We start from the raw sequence: 19,579 nt of genomic DNA, 5'->3' as shown, positions 1-19,579 counted from the left end.
AATTAACTTTGGAACTACTATTAAATCTCATTAACCAGGACACCGATTCTTCTGTTTGTTGCATTTGCTGTGATGAAGATGAACCTTCTGCTGTGATGAAGATGAACCTTCTGTGTTTCTCCTGGAGCTCAGCTAATTTAGTTTAATGTAATTTAAAACAGTCTAAAATAAATAAAAGAGGCAAATATTTCAGGAAAACTGAAATTCATTTCTCAAAACCAAGAATCTTGAACAATCCTGAGAAATTGCCCACTTCAGTGTAACTCTCCATCTCGAACTGCAGACCTGCAAGTTTAAATATGTTAAATGCCAGACTCATAGTAATAGTATCTTGCGGTATTGCAGGATTTTATTTATGTTTTTTTTTATGCAACTATAAGAATGTTCTACTATAAAAAGGTCCATACAGAGTTACAGTCTGTTCTTCTAAGAGATAGTAATTGTATTCTTACTTCCCTCAAACTACATAGTACTAATGGCATAGAAAAACAATTTATTTTTTTTACGATTTCCAGTTTACAATGGCATCCTTACTACAGCCCTTCTGTCACCAGCTATTGCCTCTTACAGTACAAATTAAAGAGGAAAAGTTAATGGCAGACCAGGAGGCTGATTGTCAGTAGAGACACTGGTGGTAGTGGGCAGCTCTAGACAACTTTAAGGTTCACCATAGATTAACCATGGGGTTAATCTAACTCATAATCATAGTAATCATCATCTGTGTTTACTCCAATGCTGGAGGCCTCACTGGGTTTCATTTTCTTTCTGTCCTCTTTGCCTCTTTCCATGGAAGACAGATTATCTTCACACTGCTGAAGAATCTTTTTGGAAGACATCCAACTTTCTCCTCGGCTTTCTGCTGGCGCCGCACACTGCCCTCCCCTGACATCCGTTCCTTTGGCCACCAGCGCTCTTCTGGTTCTGAGAAGGTCACAGGTGCAGTTCCAAGGGTTTCCATCTAAATACAGATGACGAAGACGAGGTAAATACTCTAAGACTTTGCGATCCAAGGCAGATATCTTGTTATTCCGTAAATTTAAAACCTGAAGCTGTTTCAAGTCCTTCAGCTCTTGTTCTCCAACATCCTCTATGTCATTTCCCTTTAGATCCAATCTAGCAAGGGTGTCTGGAAGTCTGGATAAAAATAAAACAACACAAAGGTGTTATGTTCATCATCATATTGATTCTGTTTGTGTAAAAGGTATTTGGTGGTGGGTATTTGCCCAGGCACATCAGACGTATTAAAATAAAACTATCACTAACAAAAAATGCAGTCTTCTGAAAAAAAAAGATGTGGTCCTGAAGTGTTCATGTCTTTTTTTTTTTAAGTTATTGGAATACTGTCTATGCACACATGAACTGTTTTCCCAAATTATTGCAGTTCTGACCTGTACTGACTGTGTTTGTGCAACTGAACTAAACAGCAGTCCTTCTATACTGTACTATGAAGAAAGTTATATGTTCAATTAAGTGTCAAGCTAAAAAATGCATTTTGTACTCTTCAGTGCCATAAATATGCCAATGACCAAATTATAGCACCATGAAAGATCAAAAGTTTAGGGAAGCATGGCAACACTGCTCCTTCAAGTACTTCTGTACATGATTTGTTTAAAAAGTTTTTTTAGCTGATAAAGAACTGGATTTTTCTTCCATTTTGCCCTGCTCCCATCAGATTCAAACATTAATCATCACAGAAGTAGTCCATCTGATGATATCCTGTTTAAGAAATCAGCAACAGGGAAAACAGAAGTGCTTTTAGATGGTCTTTTTAAATAGCACTTCAGAGAATTAGATTTAAATTTAAAAAAAACCCAAACAAACCTGATAGTCTCTGGATATGATACTAGACTGGTCAGTATCATTCTTATTTTCATACATCTTACATATCTGTATAAGACTGTTTTATTTCAAAAGTCTTGCTCATTTATGATCCTCTAATTTCCTCCTGCTGTAGTTAGTGACAAGTCCTTAACAGAAAAGCCAGGTGATTGGCATGGAATATTTTTAATAAAGGTAATTTGAAAGTACCTTAAAAATAACTTTACTATGGTAGTATGTGAGGTGATGAAATTAAGAGTCATGGTTAGAGATTTTAAGGAAACTTATTCACTGAAACTCTCAGGGAAATTACAAAAAATACTACTAAGAGCTATTTAGAATAGAACAGCAGTATACCACAACTGGTAAAGGTTAATGTCATCATTTATGTCGATGTAATGATATGAGATACCTTTGAAAATTACAAAGAAGGTACATTGTGACCCCCACCAGCTGTTTTTTGTGAAGCTCAGTTTGACCTCTTAGGCTGAAAGGTGGTTGCCATATTTGTCTAAATCTTACAAATTCAGTGTGACTATTTCAAAAGTAGGGCAGTTCTGTATTGTGCTGTATTTCCTGGGGGAGATGAGGATTTCATATGTCAATATGGTGAGCCACTCCACAAAATTTGATCTTACCAAATGCTTGTGAGTGCAATAAATCTGTTTTGAAAATCTAACCACAGGCGATGATGGCCCAATATGACACTGTAATGTCAGAAGGGCACTCTAGGGTAAAACCCTAGTGCCACTGATGTCAAAGGCAGTAGGTATCACCAGAGATGTTTATCCAGACTGATTACAGTCCAAAGCCTGACCTGCAAGCCCTTAAACCTGTGAAGAGTCTTACTGTACTAATGTTAGACTTAGGCTTTATGGCTGTATTGTTTGACTTCAGGCTGTGTTGATCTTGAGAAAATAATGGCACTGGGCTACATGATGAGTGATCCTGGTGCTGGCAGAGAAGCCGTGCACACTCGGGAGCTGACCATGACAGCTATACTGTGGTGCTGCCACTCCAGGGAGTGTCATCAGACTCTTCCCTGCATTCTCTCCACTCCCTGCAAGATTTTAAGGAGTATAGGTTCTTCTCCACAAGTTCTGAAAATGCTTGGACTTGTGGATGACTTTCTTCTCAGAAAAAAAGAAGCTTTCTTTCTCCTTATTCCTGCTGAATAACTGCTAAGACCCATAAACTGTGGCACATAAACTATATTTTTTAACCTTTGACACTAGTGACTGAGTTCTCAGATGTCAGAAGTAATACTTTTATTTCTGTATATCCATGCGTACCTGCTGATCATCAGACAATTAAGTACATACATTTTACATCTTGTCAGTTTTTCCCTTTTCTATGTTTACAGCCTCCCCTTGAAATCTGTATTCGTTACTGAGTTGAAAATAAAAGTCCTCAATATCTCCTTAAAAGCTGTGCTGTTTAAAGGCTAATAGAGAGCTTCTTCCTGTTAATTTTCTTGACTACGAAGGTTGTAAAATAAGATGGATTAGACAATACTAAAGTAACTAGATAGCATTAAACATTGCTGTCAAGCTAGACTGAAATCAAATATTTATACACCACTAAATCACTTTCTGATTATAAAGCTGCTGCCAAATAGATTCAAATGCTAAAGGACCTGATGCTAAATGAATTGAAATTTTACTGCATTATTTATTTGGGCTAGTTAAACCTGTCCACAAGCCATAAAAATAAAATTTAATAGTGCAGTTGTGTTAAAGAAGTGATGTTAATGGAATTACTTCGCTATTTTTATGCCATCTTATTGCACAGCTTTTTGAAATAATAAAATTACCACTTTATATCAGACTAGCCTCCATTTGGCTTAATATGCCATCTCTGATAATGGCCAGGACCAACACTCAGATGAATGTGAGAGAAGCTGTAAGCAGGGCATTAACGAACACAGCATGCCCAAGGGATGTTTCTTCTGTGCTCCTTTGGAATTTTGCTTATAGCCTGAAGCCAGAGAGCTTATACACATTCCAAATACTTTGTAATGTGTGAATCTAATGAAGTCAAGAATGCTAATATCCTCTGAAAAAGCACATTCTTTTTGACCAGACTCAGCTCCTGAAATCTTAATATCTTAACAATAATAAACTCAGTGTGGGTTGGTAGAAACATCAGCTTTAAAATTGCTGTCTTTCCTTTTTATTGAATGCTCTATTAATTTTGTGTTATGGGGGAAGATAAATCTAAGCGGCAGTACAACTTCTCTGTAATAATTCTGTTATATTCTCCTAGCACTTTCCTCTTATTTGTGTGCTAATTAAACAAAGTAGTCTCACTGGCAGGGAAGAGATGTGAAATGAGTAGATTCACTGTGGGGCCACAGATGTAATGAAAACAGCTCTACTCCTATGCTGAGACTGCTAACAAGAGTGCTAATTAGTGCCCGTTACGGCAATGGGTTTATGGTACAGATAGACTTCTACCATGACTGAGTCTGCATAAAAATTTTTTTCCAGTTTGGCCCTCATTCTCACAATGTAAGGAAGGAGAGATGACACCTGGGAACCAGCTGTCCTCAGATTCACTTGCCTCAGCGGAATAGAAATGAGGAGATTCTGTTCCAGCGCCAGATTGGAAAGCTGCGCACACTGCTGAAGAGCTCCTGCCTCAAACATGCTAACAGCATTGTTGTCAAGAAACAAGTGCTTGAGGTCTTGTAGTCCTTGGAAGTCCTGCGCTGTCACCCTTTGAATCAGGTTATTGCTGCAGTCAAGTTTCTGCAGTCTGCCGGGGAGCCTGAGTGGCATAGTGTGGAGCTGGTTCTTAGAGAGCTCCAGTGTTGTTAAGTTTGGAAGAAGCTGGGCACCATCTACTGATGTTAGCTGATTTTCTGACAGGAAGAACTCAGACAGGTTTTCTAGGTGTTTCATGTCTCGAAGTCTTACTGTTTTAAGTTGGTTTTTCTCTAATTTTAGTGACAGCAGGGATTTAGGTAGGTCAAGAGGCACTTTTGTCAGAAAGTTGCCACTTAAACTAAGAAACTGTAGATTTTGGAAAGATGCAAAGAAGTTGGTTGGGAATGAGTTCAGTTTATTATCAGCCATGCTCAGATACTTCAGCCTAGGAAGCTTAGGTGGTGCAGACACAGATTCCATGTTGTTGCCATCCAGAATCAGACTTTGTAAATTGCAAAGGGAAGAAAATGCACTCGGAGGCAGACTCGCAATCATGTTGTTCCGAATATCGAGCACCCTTAGTTTCATCAAACCTTCAAAATCAGACACATGCAGGGTGTTGATGGAGTTATCAGCAAGTTTTAAAATTTCAAGGCCAGATGGGAGGAGGGTGGGTATTTGCTTTAGCTGATTTTTGTAGAGTTCCAGGGACTTCAAGGTGCTCAGAGCTTTGAAAGTGTTGTTTTCTATTGATTCTGTGCCACTGCATGACAAGACCAGCTCTTCAAGGGCTGACATTCTCCTGAAGTCAGTAATCTTAAAAAGAAAAAAATAATTCATATGATAGTATACCATCTATTTATGGATCTCCTCACTGGTTACTTCTTCTGGATGCTTTGACAATTGCTAGTATATATTGAGAAACTGTATATTTAGAATGAGAAACTAAGGGAAATGGTAACGATAGAAGTGTTACTATGGGTACCTGCGGTTTGCCAGTATTTACTTACATTTCTAGAATTAAGTCCATATTGTGTCTGGTTTTGAGCCAACATACATGTTTGAAGAAGGAATATTCCTTTTATTTCTGCCTAGTGCATAGCCTATATAAAATGGAGAGCTAATATCACCAGTGACAGAAATCTTTGCAGAGAGTAGATGGTTGTTAATGTTCACTGCACTCAATGGAGCTTGCTGAAGCAGTTTTGAGTTCATCATACATCCATTTCCATATATCAGCAGTATTGTCACTGCAGTGTGTATTCCCCACAGGAAATACACATGGATATCATCACCTCTCCCTACTATAAAGTTTTGGCAGGAAATTAAAATCCGACGCGCGCATTTCTTCTGTTCCCCCACTATCTCTCCTTTTCTTTCAAGTAAAAACCTCACATATTAAGACAACCAAACCAAAAGTGTCAGATCATCTTGGTCTGAAAGTCCCCTCTGTGGAACAGATTGCTTTTACAGGAACTTAGTTTTCGTTAGTTGGTAATAAAGAGATGCTTTGCAGTGGTAAATGGAACTTAGATGTTGACTGTGACTATAATACACAGAGGCATACTAATTGTTTCATTATTTTTCTGCTCTGTTGCAACCTGCTTGTTTACAAAGCTTGCCATTTCATGTCTCAAGTTAAGAAGCAAACTTAAGTGAATCTGGCAGTTTCCTCCAAGCCAAAATGTGAGGAAACATGCAATGAAGCTGAACCTGGGAGTTCTCCAAGCACAGCAGTTGCTTAAACAGTAGTTTTCTGAAATTATCAGAGATGCTGCCCATTGACCTAGGTGCATGATTTTTAGAAACTCATTTATATAGGAATCATAGAAAGCTCAGAGAAAGATGAGCAGGTGTTCTGCATGGGAGAGGTGGGAAGGAGTGTCCTTACCCATTTTCCCTTCCCATGTCCAGTAAACATTTCACTGCAGGTCTCAGGAGTACCACATCAGTGAGAGATGTTAAACTAACACTGTAGTCTTCATGCTATTTCCCCCAGGGCTTAGTAGCTACCACCACATTTTACTGTAATTGAGAGAAGCTATAAAGTGTGTTCTACAGCATAATCCCTCATCCCAGTCAGGAATCTACATGGAAGGCAGTAAAAGTCCTTTGCAGTGCAGGTACTGGGTAGTAATTTTACTCTATGGTCCTGATTGAATACAATTAGCAATCATATTTGTGTATGTGAAATCAGTTTATGAAGGTGGCTGTTAAAAGATTCCTTCCAGCTTCATTTATACAACTCTTGCATGTTTTTGGGTTGTAACTCTTCACCCTGGCTACAGACTCTGCATTTTAACTTCTGTTAAAATTAGAGACCACACAGGACAGGAGTCAGATATCATTTTGCTTTGGTATCCTTAGCTGTCACTACCTTCTGATTACATCTATTCTGCCTTGTAAAGTCTTTTCCGAGCAGTGCAAGATTTGATGCAGTTAGTGAGAAAGTATAGATATGGAACCTCTATTGATGCAGGTTTCTCCATCAATTACATTTAAGTTCAATGTGGGAATGTACCTCCATAAAAAAACTTATATTATCAACAGTAAATAACAAAGTTGTCCATTTTCTATTTTTTCTGTAAGTGCAGTTTTGTTATATATATACATTGCTATATAGCAATTACTGAATTGCATGTCCAGTTTTGGTCATGATTAGGAGGCTAATCTTGCAAAGCTTTATCATGAGAAGCCCCATAGGAATGGACTGCATTACTCAAGAGCAGAAAAGCATAGTCATCTGTAAGTGATAAAACAGTCTTAAGGAAGTTTAAGCAATTGTGAAATGAAATGAACTTCGCAAGTTCAACACGTTTTCTCCTATAAGTTCAAAAGCAGTATTTCCTGCTTTCCCTCAGTTGATTGCTGTATGTCTCTAAGAGGCTTAATTTTCATCTTATTAAGTGACAGAGAGCTACGTGAAGGTCAATGTACAGACATTCATTCTCTGATGATGTTAGGCTTCTTAATGTGGATTATTATAATTTCTATTTTCCACCTATTTGATATGCTTTGCTAAGCTCTGTGACCATGCTGTTTTGAGACTTAAACATTTATCCATGCTGTTACAAACCTCCCAGTCTTTCAAATATGAATCAAGACATATTTGAAAGCCTATCAACTCTCTTTTTGCTACAAAGTGATGTTTTATTCTCTAACTGGACTGTCTGTAAAGTGGTACTAATATAGTTTTACATTTTAAAAAGTAAATCTCCTGAAGATGGATCTAAGACATTGTTATTTTAATTAAAACATTTAAATAATTTTGTCTTTTTTTTAGTGACCTTTTTTTTCCTTTAGAATTTTTGTGAACTGGGATTTGTTATAAGCAGTTTCTTAAACCAGTCTGCTATTGTGGGAGCCAGACAAACAATTTCCTTTTAACAGCTAAACCCCCATATATTAATATAGTTAGAAATAAACTAAATCTTAAAGTGAGAATAAACAGGTTATAGTTGGTCTTCAAATCAAGGGGAAGGCAGAAATTATTGAAAAAAGATGCTAAAATTAATCTAGTTTTGTTATTATGAAGTCTTTTTATACAAATGCCAGTTTGTAAAAATACCAAAAGCAAAATCCCAGCCAGAGTTTTCAATGATGATTGACCCTGTCAGAACAAACAGAAAGTTGATCTGGGCAAAAAAAAATCTACTTTTTTTTCTTGTTTTTCTTCAAAACATACTGTATTTAGCATACAAACATATCTTCTTTTTCATTTCTGTACAATTTTAATGATAGCCAATGCAAAGTAATGTCCAAAAGTAATTGGTGCTCAGTTTGAAACAATATTTGTTTATTCTTCTGAGGTGGTTAATTGCCAAAACATAGTATATGTGAATGCTTACATTCACATGTAAGCTGTGGAGGTCAGCTGTGGGAAGGTTAGGCTTCCATTCAACTTCTTTTTGAAAATATGTTATTTTCTCTAAGATTAGGAAAATGAAGGAATTAAAAAAAACAAAAAAACAAACCCAAAATAACCCCTATAGAGTTGTTTTAGTGCTTCCAGACATGTACTTTACAAGCAGAAATCAAACCCTGTTTCTATGAGCACCATGATATATGCCAGTGGAATTGCTCAGCTGTGTAAAATTAAGCATATGTATTTATGATGTCAAGACCTCAGAACCATAATTTGTTGCATGGAAAGAAAAGTGAAAAAATATATTCACAGACCCAGTCTAATCTTAAGGAAAGAATCTACATAATTACAGGCAGATAGCGTGAAAGGACTTATTTCCTTTCAGTTCAGAGTCAGTGTGTATAAAGTGAAAAACTCTCTCCTTAGATGGTTTCACGCACCATTTGTTCTGAACAGTCATAAAACATTTATTCCACTACTCACATCCAACATTTAAATGCTTTATAACACCTATCTTTTGCTCTAGTTAGAACCTAAGGCCACTTTACTAGTAACTGAGGAGTAGCTGACAGGTATGGGCAGCTAGCCTAAGAAAGGAAAAATGGCTCATCTTCCTTATCTTGGAAATAAAATAATCAGGGTTTTTTTTGCAAAGAAAATGTATTTTCTAATAAAGAGTTCATTTGACAGATCTTCTGTTTAACTAGAGCACATCAACGTAGGTAAATCCCACCAATGAACTTTGACTCTTGTAGGTATGGGAGCTAAAACAAGAAAACCAGAGGTATTAGTAGCAGCTAAAAAAGAAGTAAATTCTTTCTCAGAGTTAAATTGTAAAATTACTGACTATTTCTCAGTGGGCAACAGGTATCCCAGATACTGCTCTAAGCTGCCTTCTAACCTATTTCATTCAATTCTGAGAGCAAAATCAAAGATGCATTTCAGAGCAGTTAGTTATATTCTTTGTAACAGGACAAGCATACTTAAGAGAAAATACATCTCTTTTGAATCAAACATTTCATATTATTTGTAGTATTGATACACGGCAGGCATGTATAATACAGGCAGTTGTACTTCCCTTGTGTCTATCTATAGAAGTTGAATTTATTAAATAAATATATTTCAGAGAACAGTTCCAGAGTGCAGTGCAAAATGAGCATGAACTTATCATGCCTTTAATAATGTGACCCAGTGATGCCTCAAGAAACCCAGAATAAACTCTTTCAATAACACAAACTGCTGGCATCTTCAGTTAGAAGCTGCTCTTGTTTATATGAATTATTAGATAAGCCTAGCATTGCTTTTAGAAACAGCTCACACTCTGCCTTAGACTCTAACTTACTTACTCCCTCTCCCATTTCTAATAGCAGTTGTATTTGAGACTTGCAACTCCAGAGAGAGAAAAGAACTTCAGTTTCATTCATTAGGGAAATGATTCCTGCTACATAAAACTTTTCTATTTACTGTGAAAAAATATTATATTGTATCAAAAGTAGCAAAAGCTTTTAACAAGTTAAAAAATTACTCTGGAATTCAACGGTTATTTGACCATACAAAAAACCAAGTCAACATTTGGTTCCTGGTTGTAAATTACTATTTTTTGAGTTGCACACAAAATATCATTGTGGCAGCATGAACTGGTGCTCAGAGACTGCAGGATAATGAAACACTATAAGAATATATTTACATATCCTTAAAAAGTAGTAAAAATAAAACCAGATCTGGCAGCATTTCATCCATTTTTAGAACATGGAATAAGATTCTTCCTCCTACCTGGAGTTGTTTAATTTTGCTGTGACTGATGTAGAGTCTCCTGGTGGTAAAAGGAATCTCTCTGGGGATCTCTGTAGTTCGATAGCATTGCACTGACTGGGCAGGGTCACAGCTGCATCTTCTTGGGCAAGTGGTACTTAGACCACTGTGAAAAGAAAAGAAGACGACTAAAAGGTAAGATAAATACATCTTCCAAAACAGGAGCTCTGAAATTGTCTTGGCAACATACAGTGTGAATTAAGCACCAAAGTCCTTTTATACCATGAAATCTGATAAAAGGATATTATGACTGTGTATTTTATCCCAGTGAAAAAACAGCAAAAACAATACCTTAATTTGCCTGGGTTAAAATGTTGGCAGGCATTACAAAGAGTGAGAAACTTAAACAGTGATAAGGTGCCTTTACATTTGTAGGTATGTGAAATTAGTGTTATTTATTACCTGACATCTAATCTGCAAACATCCATATTATCTCCAGTTTCCTAGTTTTGTTAAATGTGCCACCACAGAATTAGTGGAGAAAAGATAAAGAGCTGTTTTATAGTGGGGCTGTAAAACCTCTGTATCTTCTGTGACCCAGTATTAGAAACAGTAAAAACACAACTACAGCCAACACCGAAGCTTTTTCACTCTTCCTCTTGCATTATTCAGACTCAAGCACCACCACCACCACCCCCTCCTCACAAACTCAGGCAGCTATTATTTTAAAGCCAAAACATTCTATTCACTTTCTCAATATTTGTGATACAGCTGAGTGCCGGTGGTTGGTACACATTTTTTAAAGATGAGACAAAAATGTAAGTTACCTGTGTTTGTGTAATTCCCATAAATCAAAGTTTAATTATTCTCATATTTGAAAATTAGAAATGTAAAATGCTTGAAAGCATTTAGTATAAATCAAGTGGTAGATGATCAATAAGACCTATTTACCCCATGACAGATGGCAAACATTAAGGTTCCCCTCAGAGTTTTCTCTCTACTTATTAGTGCTTCTCTCACATATCTACTAGCTGTGCCAGCTAGAGATGTACAGTTGTGAAAGGCTTACAGGTTGGCTTCTGATTATTTTAGGAACTTTCTGTGCATTGTTTTTTCCTTTGTACTCAGTAATTTACAACATACAAAGGAGTCTACTCCGGGAAACTTTGTATCTCATCATACATGATCTGCTTTGCACTGTTACCTGCTTTGTTCCATCGTCTCCATCATATCTTCAGTAGTAGCTAATCCTATTCCTTGAATGAAGAACTAGGCCAGTTATTTCTCCAAGCAGAAGATGATGTCAAGTTGATTTGACAAATGGGTAACTGAAGTGGGGACAGTCCTCGATGGGAATGCTTATTGGATGCAGCTGGGTTTATACTGGACAATTGCCATATTCCCTCCTGGAGATCCTTCTGTGTCCTTAGTCCCTTCCACTGCGAGCACAGAACTGCAACCCAGCATCTGCTAAACCAAACAGCAAGAGCAGAAACCTTTTCCTAAAGCAGCCTGTCAAATTGGCGTGTTTAACAAACTATGCAGAAAAAATCCTGCCTGACTTTGCCATAGTAATCAACTGAGCAAAAATGAGTGGGTGAGAAGGATTAGCAATGGTGCTTTAAAACAAATATTTTAATATCTTGATCTAGGGTTTGGTACCTGGTTTGTAGTTTTGCCTTTTTTTTTTTTTTTTTTTCTAAAAGAGTCAAAGTACCCAGACAAAAGTGTAAAACCTTTCTGCATACTGACAGCTACTCGTGGTATATTTCAGCATGCCCTGGAACAGTCTTTGATCTCATCTTTCCACTGACTTGCGTTTAAATGCTGAGGTCACCAAGACAATAATGCCCAGGATCTTATGTAGGAATTTGAGTTCCTCAAAAATGTCATCAAAAAGCAACTGCTTTTTGCTCAAGGAGAGTCAAAAGAAATGCAGATCAAACCCTACAGTTTGCAGTTTAGAGCTCTAGAGTATTACAGAGTCAGTCTGAGAATCCCTTTAAGTAAGAACCATACATTGCATTCTTCCCTGTTTTGTAAATTGTAAGTCGCTCAGCCTATGCTAGAATTCACAGCTGTAGTTACAAGGTAACACCACAGTAAGGTGTAATATTCTTGGCTCTTTGCATTTTTAGTATCTGTATCCTTGGTCTTTTCAAACTAATGAAAGAAACTTTATTGGTTTAATAGTTCATTCACATGATATTAACACAATGGTTTAATCAAGAATGATATTATGTATCCATCAGTTCCTGATATATGTCTGCTTTCAGCAGCTAGGTATTTTAAAGTGATAGCTATGAAAGATGATCCTATTAAATCTGTTCTGTACAAATTCTGACACGTGTCCACCAGAGCTGATGCCTTTGCTTTTGCACAAAACTATGACCTGTGCGTTTTTTATTGATTCTAGGAGACCTGATGGCAACAAAACTGATGAAGAGTCACGGGACTGTATGCGCATAAGCCTAGTGGGAAGATGTGAGCTATGCAAAAAAAAGGTGAATAAACATTCCAGGATCTGTGTTGCGGAAGCAGCACTGCTGGCCCATGAGTTGCAGGGGGATGTTAAGAGAGTCAATCACTGGTGGCCATTTCCTGCCAGCAGTTTTTATGCAAGCTCTCCACACCTTTCAATGGGGATTCCTGTGCAGGACTAATGGCATGATATTCCCCTCTGTCATTTCTCTGTCAGAAAAAATCAACGATAGCACCTGTAACCTGTCCACATGAGAAGTCCCAGGGACACTCTACATGGTGTGTGCTTTAACCAAAGCTAAACACTTCAGATAAAAACCTGCTAAACCCAAAATCCGTGTCAGAATCTTTTGTGGTGTTGGCATTTAATATGGACATGGCAAAGTAGTAAAATATATTGGACAAATTTGGATAAAACATAAGCTTGAGTTGATGTAAGTTAGAAGATCTTTCAGGATTGCTGCTTTTATTTCAGAAGGGCTCATAAAGGACTGCAAAGTTTGAGGGTTTTTTTTCCAAATTTATCAGTTAGTCTAATAGTAATACTCTTTTTCTACAAGCCTTGCCTCATGCAAGATTTCAGCATCTACAATACTGGTGTTTGGGCCTTTTCTTTCTTCACCAAAGTCAGAGGCTTGACAAAAGCACACATGTATGTCCAAACATAATTTTTTAATGGAAGATTACATTTAGAAAATCACATAGAAATAAGATAACATTAAAATTAGAAGAATGAATCTGCAAAACTCTAGTTACGGAGTGTTTAGAAATGCCTGAGTTAAGACAGCCCATAAAACCTGAAGGTGGATCCCTTGTAATGTATATGATGGCACAGACCACACGAGGGAAGATGCGGTCTTATCACAAAAGACATGGAGAAGAAGAGCTCTTACAGTCGGGGTGTCCCTTGTCTATATGGAAGGGAGAAATTGAAGGAAAAGACCGGCCTGGGGCCTGCAGAGGGCATGGGTAGGAGTTTGGTCCCTGAGGGATGTCACAAGTATAAGCAGTTTGGCAACTAGGAGCTGCTAAGTGATGGCGTATGCTCCAAAGAATCCTTGGCATATTTAGCTGCCATATGCTATCAAGTGCCTGCCACTGCGTACGTGTGAATTTATAATTATGCTTTTTCTGGAGGTTTTTAACTTGGATTTGGACCAGTTTTTCACAGGGACAACAAATGGCATTTGTCTGCTGCAAAGATTACCTCCAATCAAGCACTTCTCTCCAGAGCGGATTGGGCTGCTAAGGGAAACAATTATAACATTGTTTTTAAAAACTTTATGCTTCCCTTAATCATCTGTTGAAATAATCTGAACTGCTTTACAGAAATGTTTCTTAAACAAAGAGCCTCAGAAGGTTATACTGAATCAAGAATGTCAACATAGATGCATTCATGGCAAATTAATGATACCTAATTAATATAAAGATCATAAATTTATCAAAAGTGATTTTGTGTTTTATTCCTACAAAATAAAACTGCAAGTACAGTTTCACAAAAACAATCAGAGGTGGGTCTGAAAATGATGTCTCAATCTTCTTCGTAAGCCAAGAATTTTGTGGAAATATTTTTTTATCCACTTTCATTGTATGTGGAGAATGCACCTTCTAACTCCAGGCAAGGTCATCTTCATACACTGGATGACTCAAAGCAGATTTTTCCTCCACACAGTAAGGTAGGTTTCCTTTGCTTCCTCCATGCTGGCTACATAGAGGAGATGAAAGTGATAATCCTTTAGGAATGTCTCAAGTTTCACCTGTCTGTGGCATGTTTGCATTCCAGAGGAACTAGTGCAGTGAAACCTGTTGAAAGGAATGACACTTTGTTTAACAAAAATTCACATATTGAGGAGTTTTAGTCATTGCCAATTTTATGATAGTGCTGAGGGATGCTAGCCAAGATCAGATGCCTCTGGGGTAGGCACCCCACAAACAACAAATAAGGAGCACCCATGTGGAGGAGGTCAGTTTAAATAATTTCATACACATATGCCACTAGTGGTGCTGTAATTGTCCTTCAAAGTATTATTGCTAATGGCAGCCACTTGATGGAGAACTGTTATTCATTAATAACTGTACTACAGAGACGAGTGCCCATGAAACCACCGATGATGGTATGGTATAGTAACAGTTTTCTAGTAATGATATTCCAAGTTAGCCCCAAAAGGAATGAAGAAGGGGAAATAAAGAGGGCAGATATGATGGCTGAATCCATTCTTAACCTAGAATTTAAACACACAGGTCTTTTGTATATGAGCGTTTATGTGAGGTTTGTAATTAACCTATGTGAGACTGTGCCTCGTTCACTACCACCTAAAAATGTGGCAGAGATGGATCATTCAATCGATACTGGAACCATGACAATTCTGTTTCTAGGGTTTTGCACACACAGAAGTGGCTCAAGTCAGTAGTTAACAATCGTGACCTGCAGGGGCTTTTCAGAGTCCTGTATGAAGCAAGGCCCTTCCATTTCCTGTGGGACTCTTTAGCCTTTAAGAGCAGCCTGTTAGTGACTGAACATCCAGCAGAACCAGAATGGAGCTTAAACTGTAAAAATTGTCTACCGTTCAAACTGCAAGGCACAGTTTCAACAAGGTGAGAACTCTGAAACAGTAGTTTTCTGAATTATACCCACTGTGTGCACAAAAAGGGGGTTCATTCTTGTTCATGTTCCCTCAAAAGAGTAGTGAGTGAATTATTGCACGCATGGACTCACTGCATGGACTGTAAAATGCAGCCAACTGTGACCTCTCTAGGTCTCCAAAGCAGGAATCACCTAAAATGTAAAAAACTAAAATGTCTAGGTTTTGTTAGAAATTTTCTGTAATGACAACAGAAAATGTATGTCCCTTTAAGTATCAGTGCGGATGGATAACTTCCTCTTCTCTAACCTGCTTCAGAAAGGCACATTCTAATTATCTAGTCTAACTCCTTTTCTAGAGGATGAAAGTCTTGCTTTATCGTCTCAATTTTCTCCCATACCTTGATACTGCGAGATAGTCTTTGTTTTCTCTCTGTTCCCCTTTGGTGTCCCAGCTTGTGACTGTACAACCACCCTTGCAATAAAACCACTCAAGATGCTTCAGCGCTAACCACACAGACGATGGCCTTGACACGTGTACGCACTGCAGCCTGGCATGCACAGCTGGGCAGCTGCAATTACAGAAGTTTCCGGGTGAACCGACCCTCATGTGCAAACACATGTGTTTATATTGGAAATTCTTTGTGCAGAGGCTAGGTCTAACCAAAGGTTTGTAGAATATCTTACACAACACTTTCCCAGTCTTGGCATGGACACTAGATACCAAATACACAGCAGTGGAGATGTCGATCAAAGTATTATTTTTTTCTTTTGATTTGAGTATTACTTTGCTTTGTTTTGTATGAAAATGTGTCCTCCTCAGGTTTAAGGTCATTTACTCTTTAAGAGCAAACTAAGTTTTCAGATAATTTATCAGGTACTCTAGTAATCAGAGTTTGTAGGTTTAAATTTATGTTTGCACTCAAATGTACTTAATAGCGGTGTAACACAGACACCTCACATTTTCTATACCTTGTCTAAAATAATTGAAATTATGTGCATAAATTCTGTGGAGAAATTAGCTGGTGATTAACTTCACTAGCTCTACCACGTAATAAATTTAAGTTCAGATGAGGAAACTTTCAGTGAAGTCCTTTTGACATCAAAGGTATTCAGAGAATTTAAATTCTTCTTGATGTACAACTTGCTGAAACTATTTGACTGTTAGAAATGTCACTTGGGTATAGAAAGGATTCTTACTGCTAGATCAGTTGATTCAAACTACCGCTGTTCTTTAAATGTTCTTTAATTATTTTGTTGATGTTATCAAAGTAGAGTATACTACAGTTTACTTTAAATCAATTTAATCGAACTGAAGGCCAGAACTACCTTTCTTAGGCTCAATTCCATAATTACTGCACAGCTTGCTTACAGAACAGAGTTATGATTGTCTGAGGGCTTTTGGCAGGGATTTCAAGGGTAACTGGAACTGATCAGAATTTTCTAGGGGACCTACAAGTACAGTTTTGAGATAATAAATTATTCATGTGTGTCATCAGTGATATCTGCTTTTAATTTCAACCCCCTTTTTACCCAGTATTTCTGGTGAGGAATATACTTAGTACCTAATGATAACTACATTTACTAAGATTTAGAGTCACAATCAAAGATTTTCTTGATAATATATAGCATTCCTTCTCATTTATCCATAGTCCAGTGAGTATTAGACAGATTTTACGCTGCAGGTAGGCTTCTAAAAGAATTGTATTTGAGAAACTAATCTTTGAGTGGAATAAGCAGAGACAAAACCTTGTTTGACTTGTGAAATGTAAGGACATGCAAAACAAAGGTAGCACTGATAAGGGATGAAAGAATTAAAATTAATGACCACAAAACTCTGATACCACTGTAGATAAAGAAAATATAAGATAGAGCTGGACCAACCGCTAAGCTAAAGGAAAAGGACACTAAAAACCTGAGAATATGTGATTCTTTAAAAAGCAGCAGTCATACATAAATTACATTAAGTATAAGTTTTTAAAGGCAGTATTTGCTGTAGATACGTTATGTAGTAACTATGGGAAACTTCCGTCTCAAGATAAGCAGATACTGTTCAAATGCATGATAGAGATATATTAGCAGAAAATTCTGTTTGGCCAAGTGATAGATTACTGTTCCATTTTAAAAAAAGGCAAAGAATGTAATGTAGTTCTATAGGTACTTCTCCAGTGTGATATCTACCAGAATCAAAGCCAAAGCTAACATAAAAACTGATAGTCCTGAAGCAATTAATTTTATTGTGTGGCTGAACTAATTTAAACAATAATAACAATTTAGCTTTTGATATGGCAAATACTTTGATTTTCTGTCAGACCCTGTTGTGTAAAAAATACAGCTGATATGGCTATGGAGAATGAATGTTAGAACGAAGGTCAAGCAAATGTTCCCTTAGACTGGGCTCACTAAGAAGCACTTGGGGGACTTCAGACACTCAAACCCTTTGCTCAGCTATTATTCTGAATACACCAATTTACTGCATCAGATTTTTTTCTGTGGATATATATAAAGGTTTTTGTTTCCATCATGGATGGACTTAACAGTAAGAGAACCCCTGTTAGGTGCCCGGTTTGTTACTACCTACCTTCAGTTACAGTGCAGACAATTTGAATGGTAAAGGGTAAATGAGGAGGTTTGTAATAACAATCTGTAGGCTTCTTGTCAAGACTAGGTCAGCAGATCCCAGAGGAAATGTGATATCTACTGTTAGTGGTGAAGTTTGCTTTTATACAGCTCTTCTGAAAGCACAGATTGATGAAAGTACAGGATCTTCCCTGCTTTGACTTACCGTTTCACATTCCAGGTGAGCGGTCTAACCATTGAGCTGTAAAGCGGTATCTGTCTGTCTCTTTGTGTCCCAATCAATTATTTATGCAAAGTGTAGGAAGGAAAGACACTCACCCCAGGATGCCCTATGGCCCAAGGGCAGGGCATGCTGGGGTCCTGGCACCCTTACAATTTCTTGGTATGGGCTCTGCTTCTGCTGACTGGAGAGCCTCTGTGCTTCCCCTCTGTTGTACTGGCAGGGTAGTCTGGGGGGCCAACGTTGTAGGCGGGACTGGGATCCTGATCTGGGTTAGAATGATCCTTTTTCTCTTTTGAGGTGGAATTACATCTTTGATGCAATGAAGTCAAGCTGCATGAGATCTCTACGAGACCTGCTAATAAAGCTCCCACTGAAATCAATATCAGGCTCCATCACAGTATTTCAAAGGAGACGAGCTGTAACCAAGGTGAGGGCCTTGGATAAAAGCACCCATGTGGAGATAGCTTATTCCCTGAAATGTGTTTAATTTTCAGAACCAGGATGAGCTAAAAAACCGCAAGTATCTTTCATATGGGTATAACTGCAGTCAGTGCTTCTGGAGAGGCAAAGGGCCTTTTTATACACTACCTGCAAGTTTGCATCTTTGCTGAGCACGAGCAACGAATGTGGAAGTGCAAATGCAGCTGTGTGGTTTGCACCTGCTCATCGCATTTGTGAATACAGGAGCAAAGGCTTCCCTCTCCCACTCCCACATGAAAGGGGAACTGTGTACATTTTAGTAACTTCGTTGGTATTCCAGCTGTTGACACTACAGTCTCCTCCACCCGAAAAAAAAGAACTTTCTGGAAGATACCAACGACCCCGGGGAAGGGCCTGTGAGGGTTCTGCTGCGGGGTGAATGCCCAAGCCCCAGGGACCCCCCGGGGCCCGCGGCCCCCACCGCCTCAGGCATGTTCCCAGGTGGGGACCCCCCCGGAGCGAGAAGCCAGCTTCCCAGCGGCAGGCCACGCGCCCCAACACGGCGATTAAATTTGAGAAATGCTAAATGCAACGTAAAAATAACATTTCCCGTAGTGAAAATCTTTGTTTGGGTCGCGCCAGACGCCAGGGGCATTTCTGACCGGCTTGAAAAGGGCGGGGCGGCAGGAGACGTTGCTCGCAGCCGGGACGGGGGGGGGGAGACGCGGGTGGAAGGCCTCGTGCCTGCCCGCGGGGGCCGAGCGGTGGCCCACCGGCGGGTGAGGGCGCTCCCGGGAAACGGGGCGACTGGCACGGGGACGAAGAACAGGGACGGGGAGGAGCCCCCCCGCGGGGCGGCCTCTCCACCCCCCTCACGGCCCGAGCCGGGCTACAGCGCCCCCTGGCGGCGCAGACTGGGGAGCGCGGCGGCCGCCATCGGGGGTTCGGGGCTCGGCCGTTGCTGCCTGGCGGCGCCTGGAGTTGTGGCAGGCAGCACGAGCCGCGCGCTGCTGGCCGCCGGGCGACGGTGCGCCGCCTCCGAGGCCGCCTGTCAGCGCCGCCGCGCATGCGCGCCGGGCACATTCCTCTCGCGTCTCTGCGTGGCTGCCCCGGTGGAGCCGGGCCGGGCCCGCTGCTGCTGCTGCCGCCGCTGCCTTGTCCCGCGGGGTGGGAGCGGGCCGCGGGGGGCGGCTGAGGCGGGGCGGAGGCTG

The 19,579-nt window shown here is 39.3% G+C and overlaps 1 protein-coding gene across 1 annotated transcript; it reads right to left on the bottom strand.

Moving 5' to 3' along the window:
- Positions 1-686: 686 nt before the first annotated feature.
- On the bottom strand, positions 687-11,301 carry LOC141941619 (nephrocan-like). Its single transcript, XM_074864589.1, has 4 exons — positions 11,288-11,301; positions 10,105-10,249; positions 4,381-5,282; positions 687-1,134 (listed from the first exon to the last, which is right to left on the bottom strand). The coding sequence occupies exons 1-4, from the start codon at positions 11,299-11,301 to the stop codon at positions 687-689; spliced, it is 1,509 nt and encodes a 502-aa protein (XP_074720690.1).
- Positions 11,302-19,579: the final 8,278 nt, after the last annotated feature.

This window comes from Strix uralensis, chromosome 3, assembly GCF_047716275.1.
Source record: "Strix uralensis isolate ZFMK-TIS-50842 chromosome 3, bStrUra1, whole genome shotgun sequence".
Lineage (NCBI taxonomy): Eukaryota > Metazoa > Chordata > Aves > Strigiformes > Strigidae > Strix > Strix uralensis.
This window is presented reverse-complemented; position numbering and strand designations above follow the sequence as displayed.

Bases quoted from the DNA above. Each gene is read 5' to 3' on its own strand.
- LOC141941619 (XM_074864589.1), bottom strand. The intron at 5,283-10,104 runs GTAGGAGGAAGA...TTTCTTTTTAAG, and splicing joins GCAAAATTAAACAACTCCAG to ATTACTGACTTCAGGAGAAT. The intron at 1,135-4,380 runs GCAAGTGAATCT...ATTTTTATCCAG, and splicing joins CTCATTTCTATTCCGCTGAG to ACTTCCAGACACCCTTGCTA.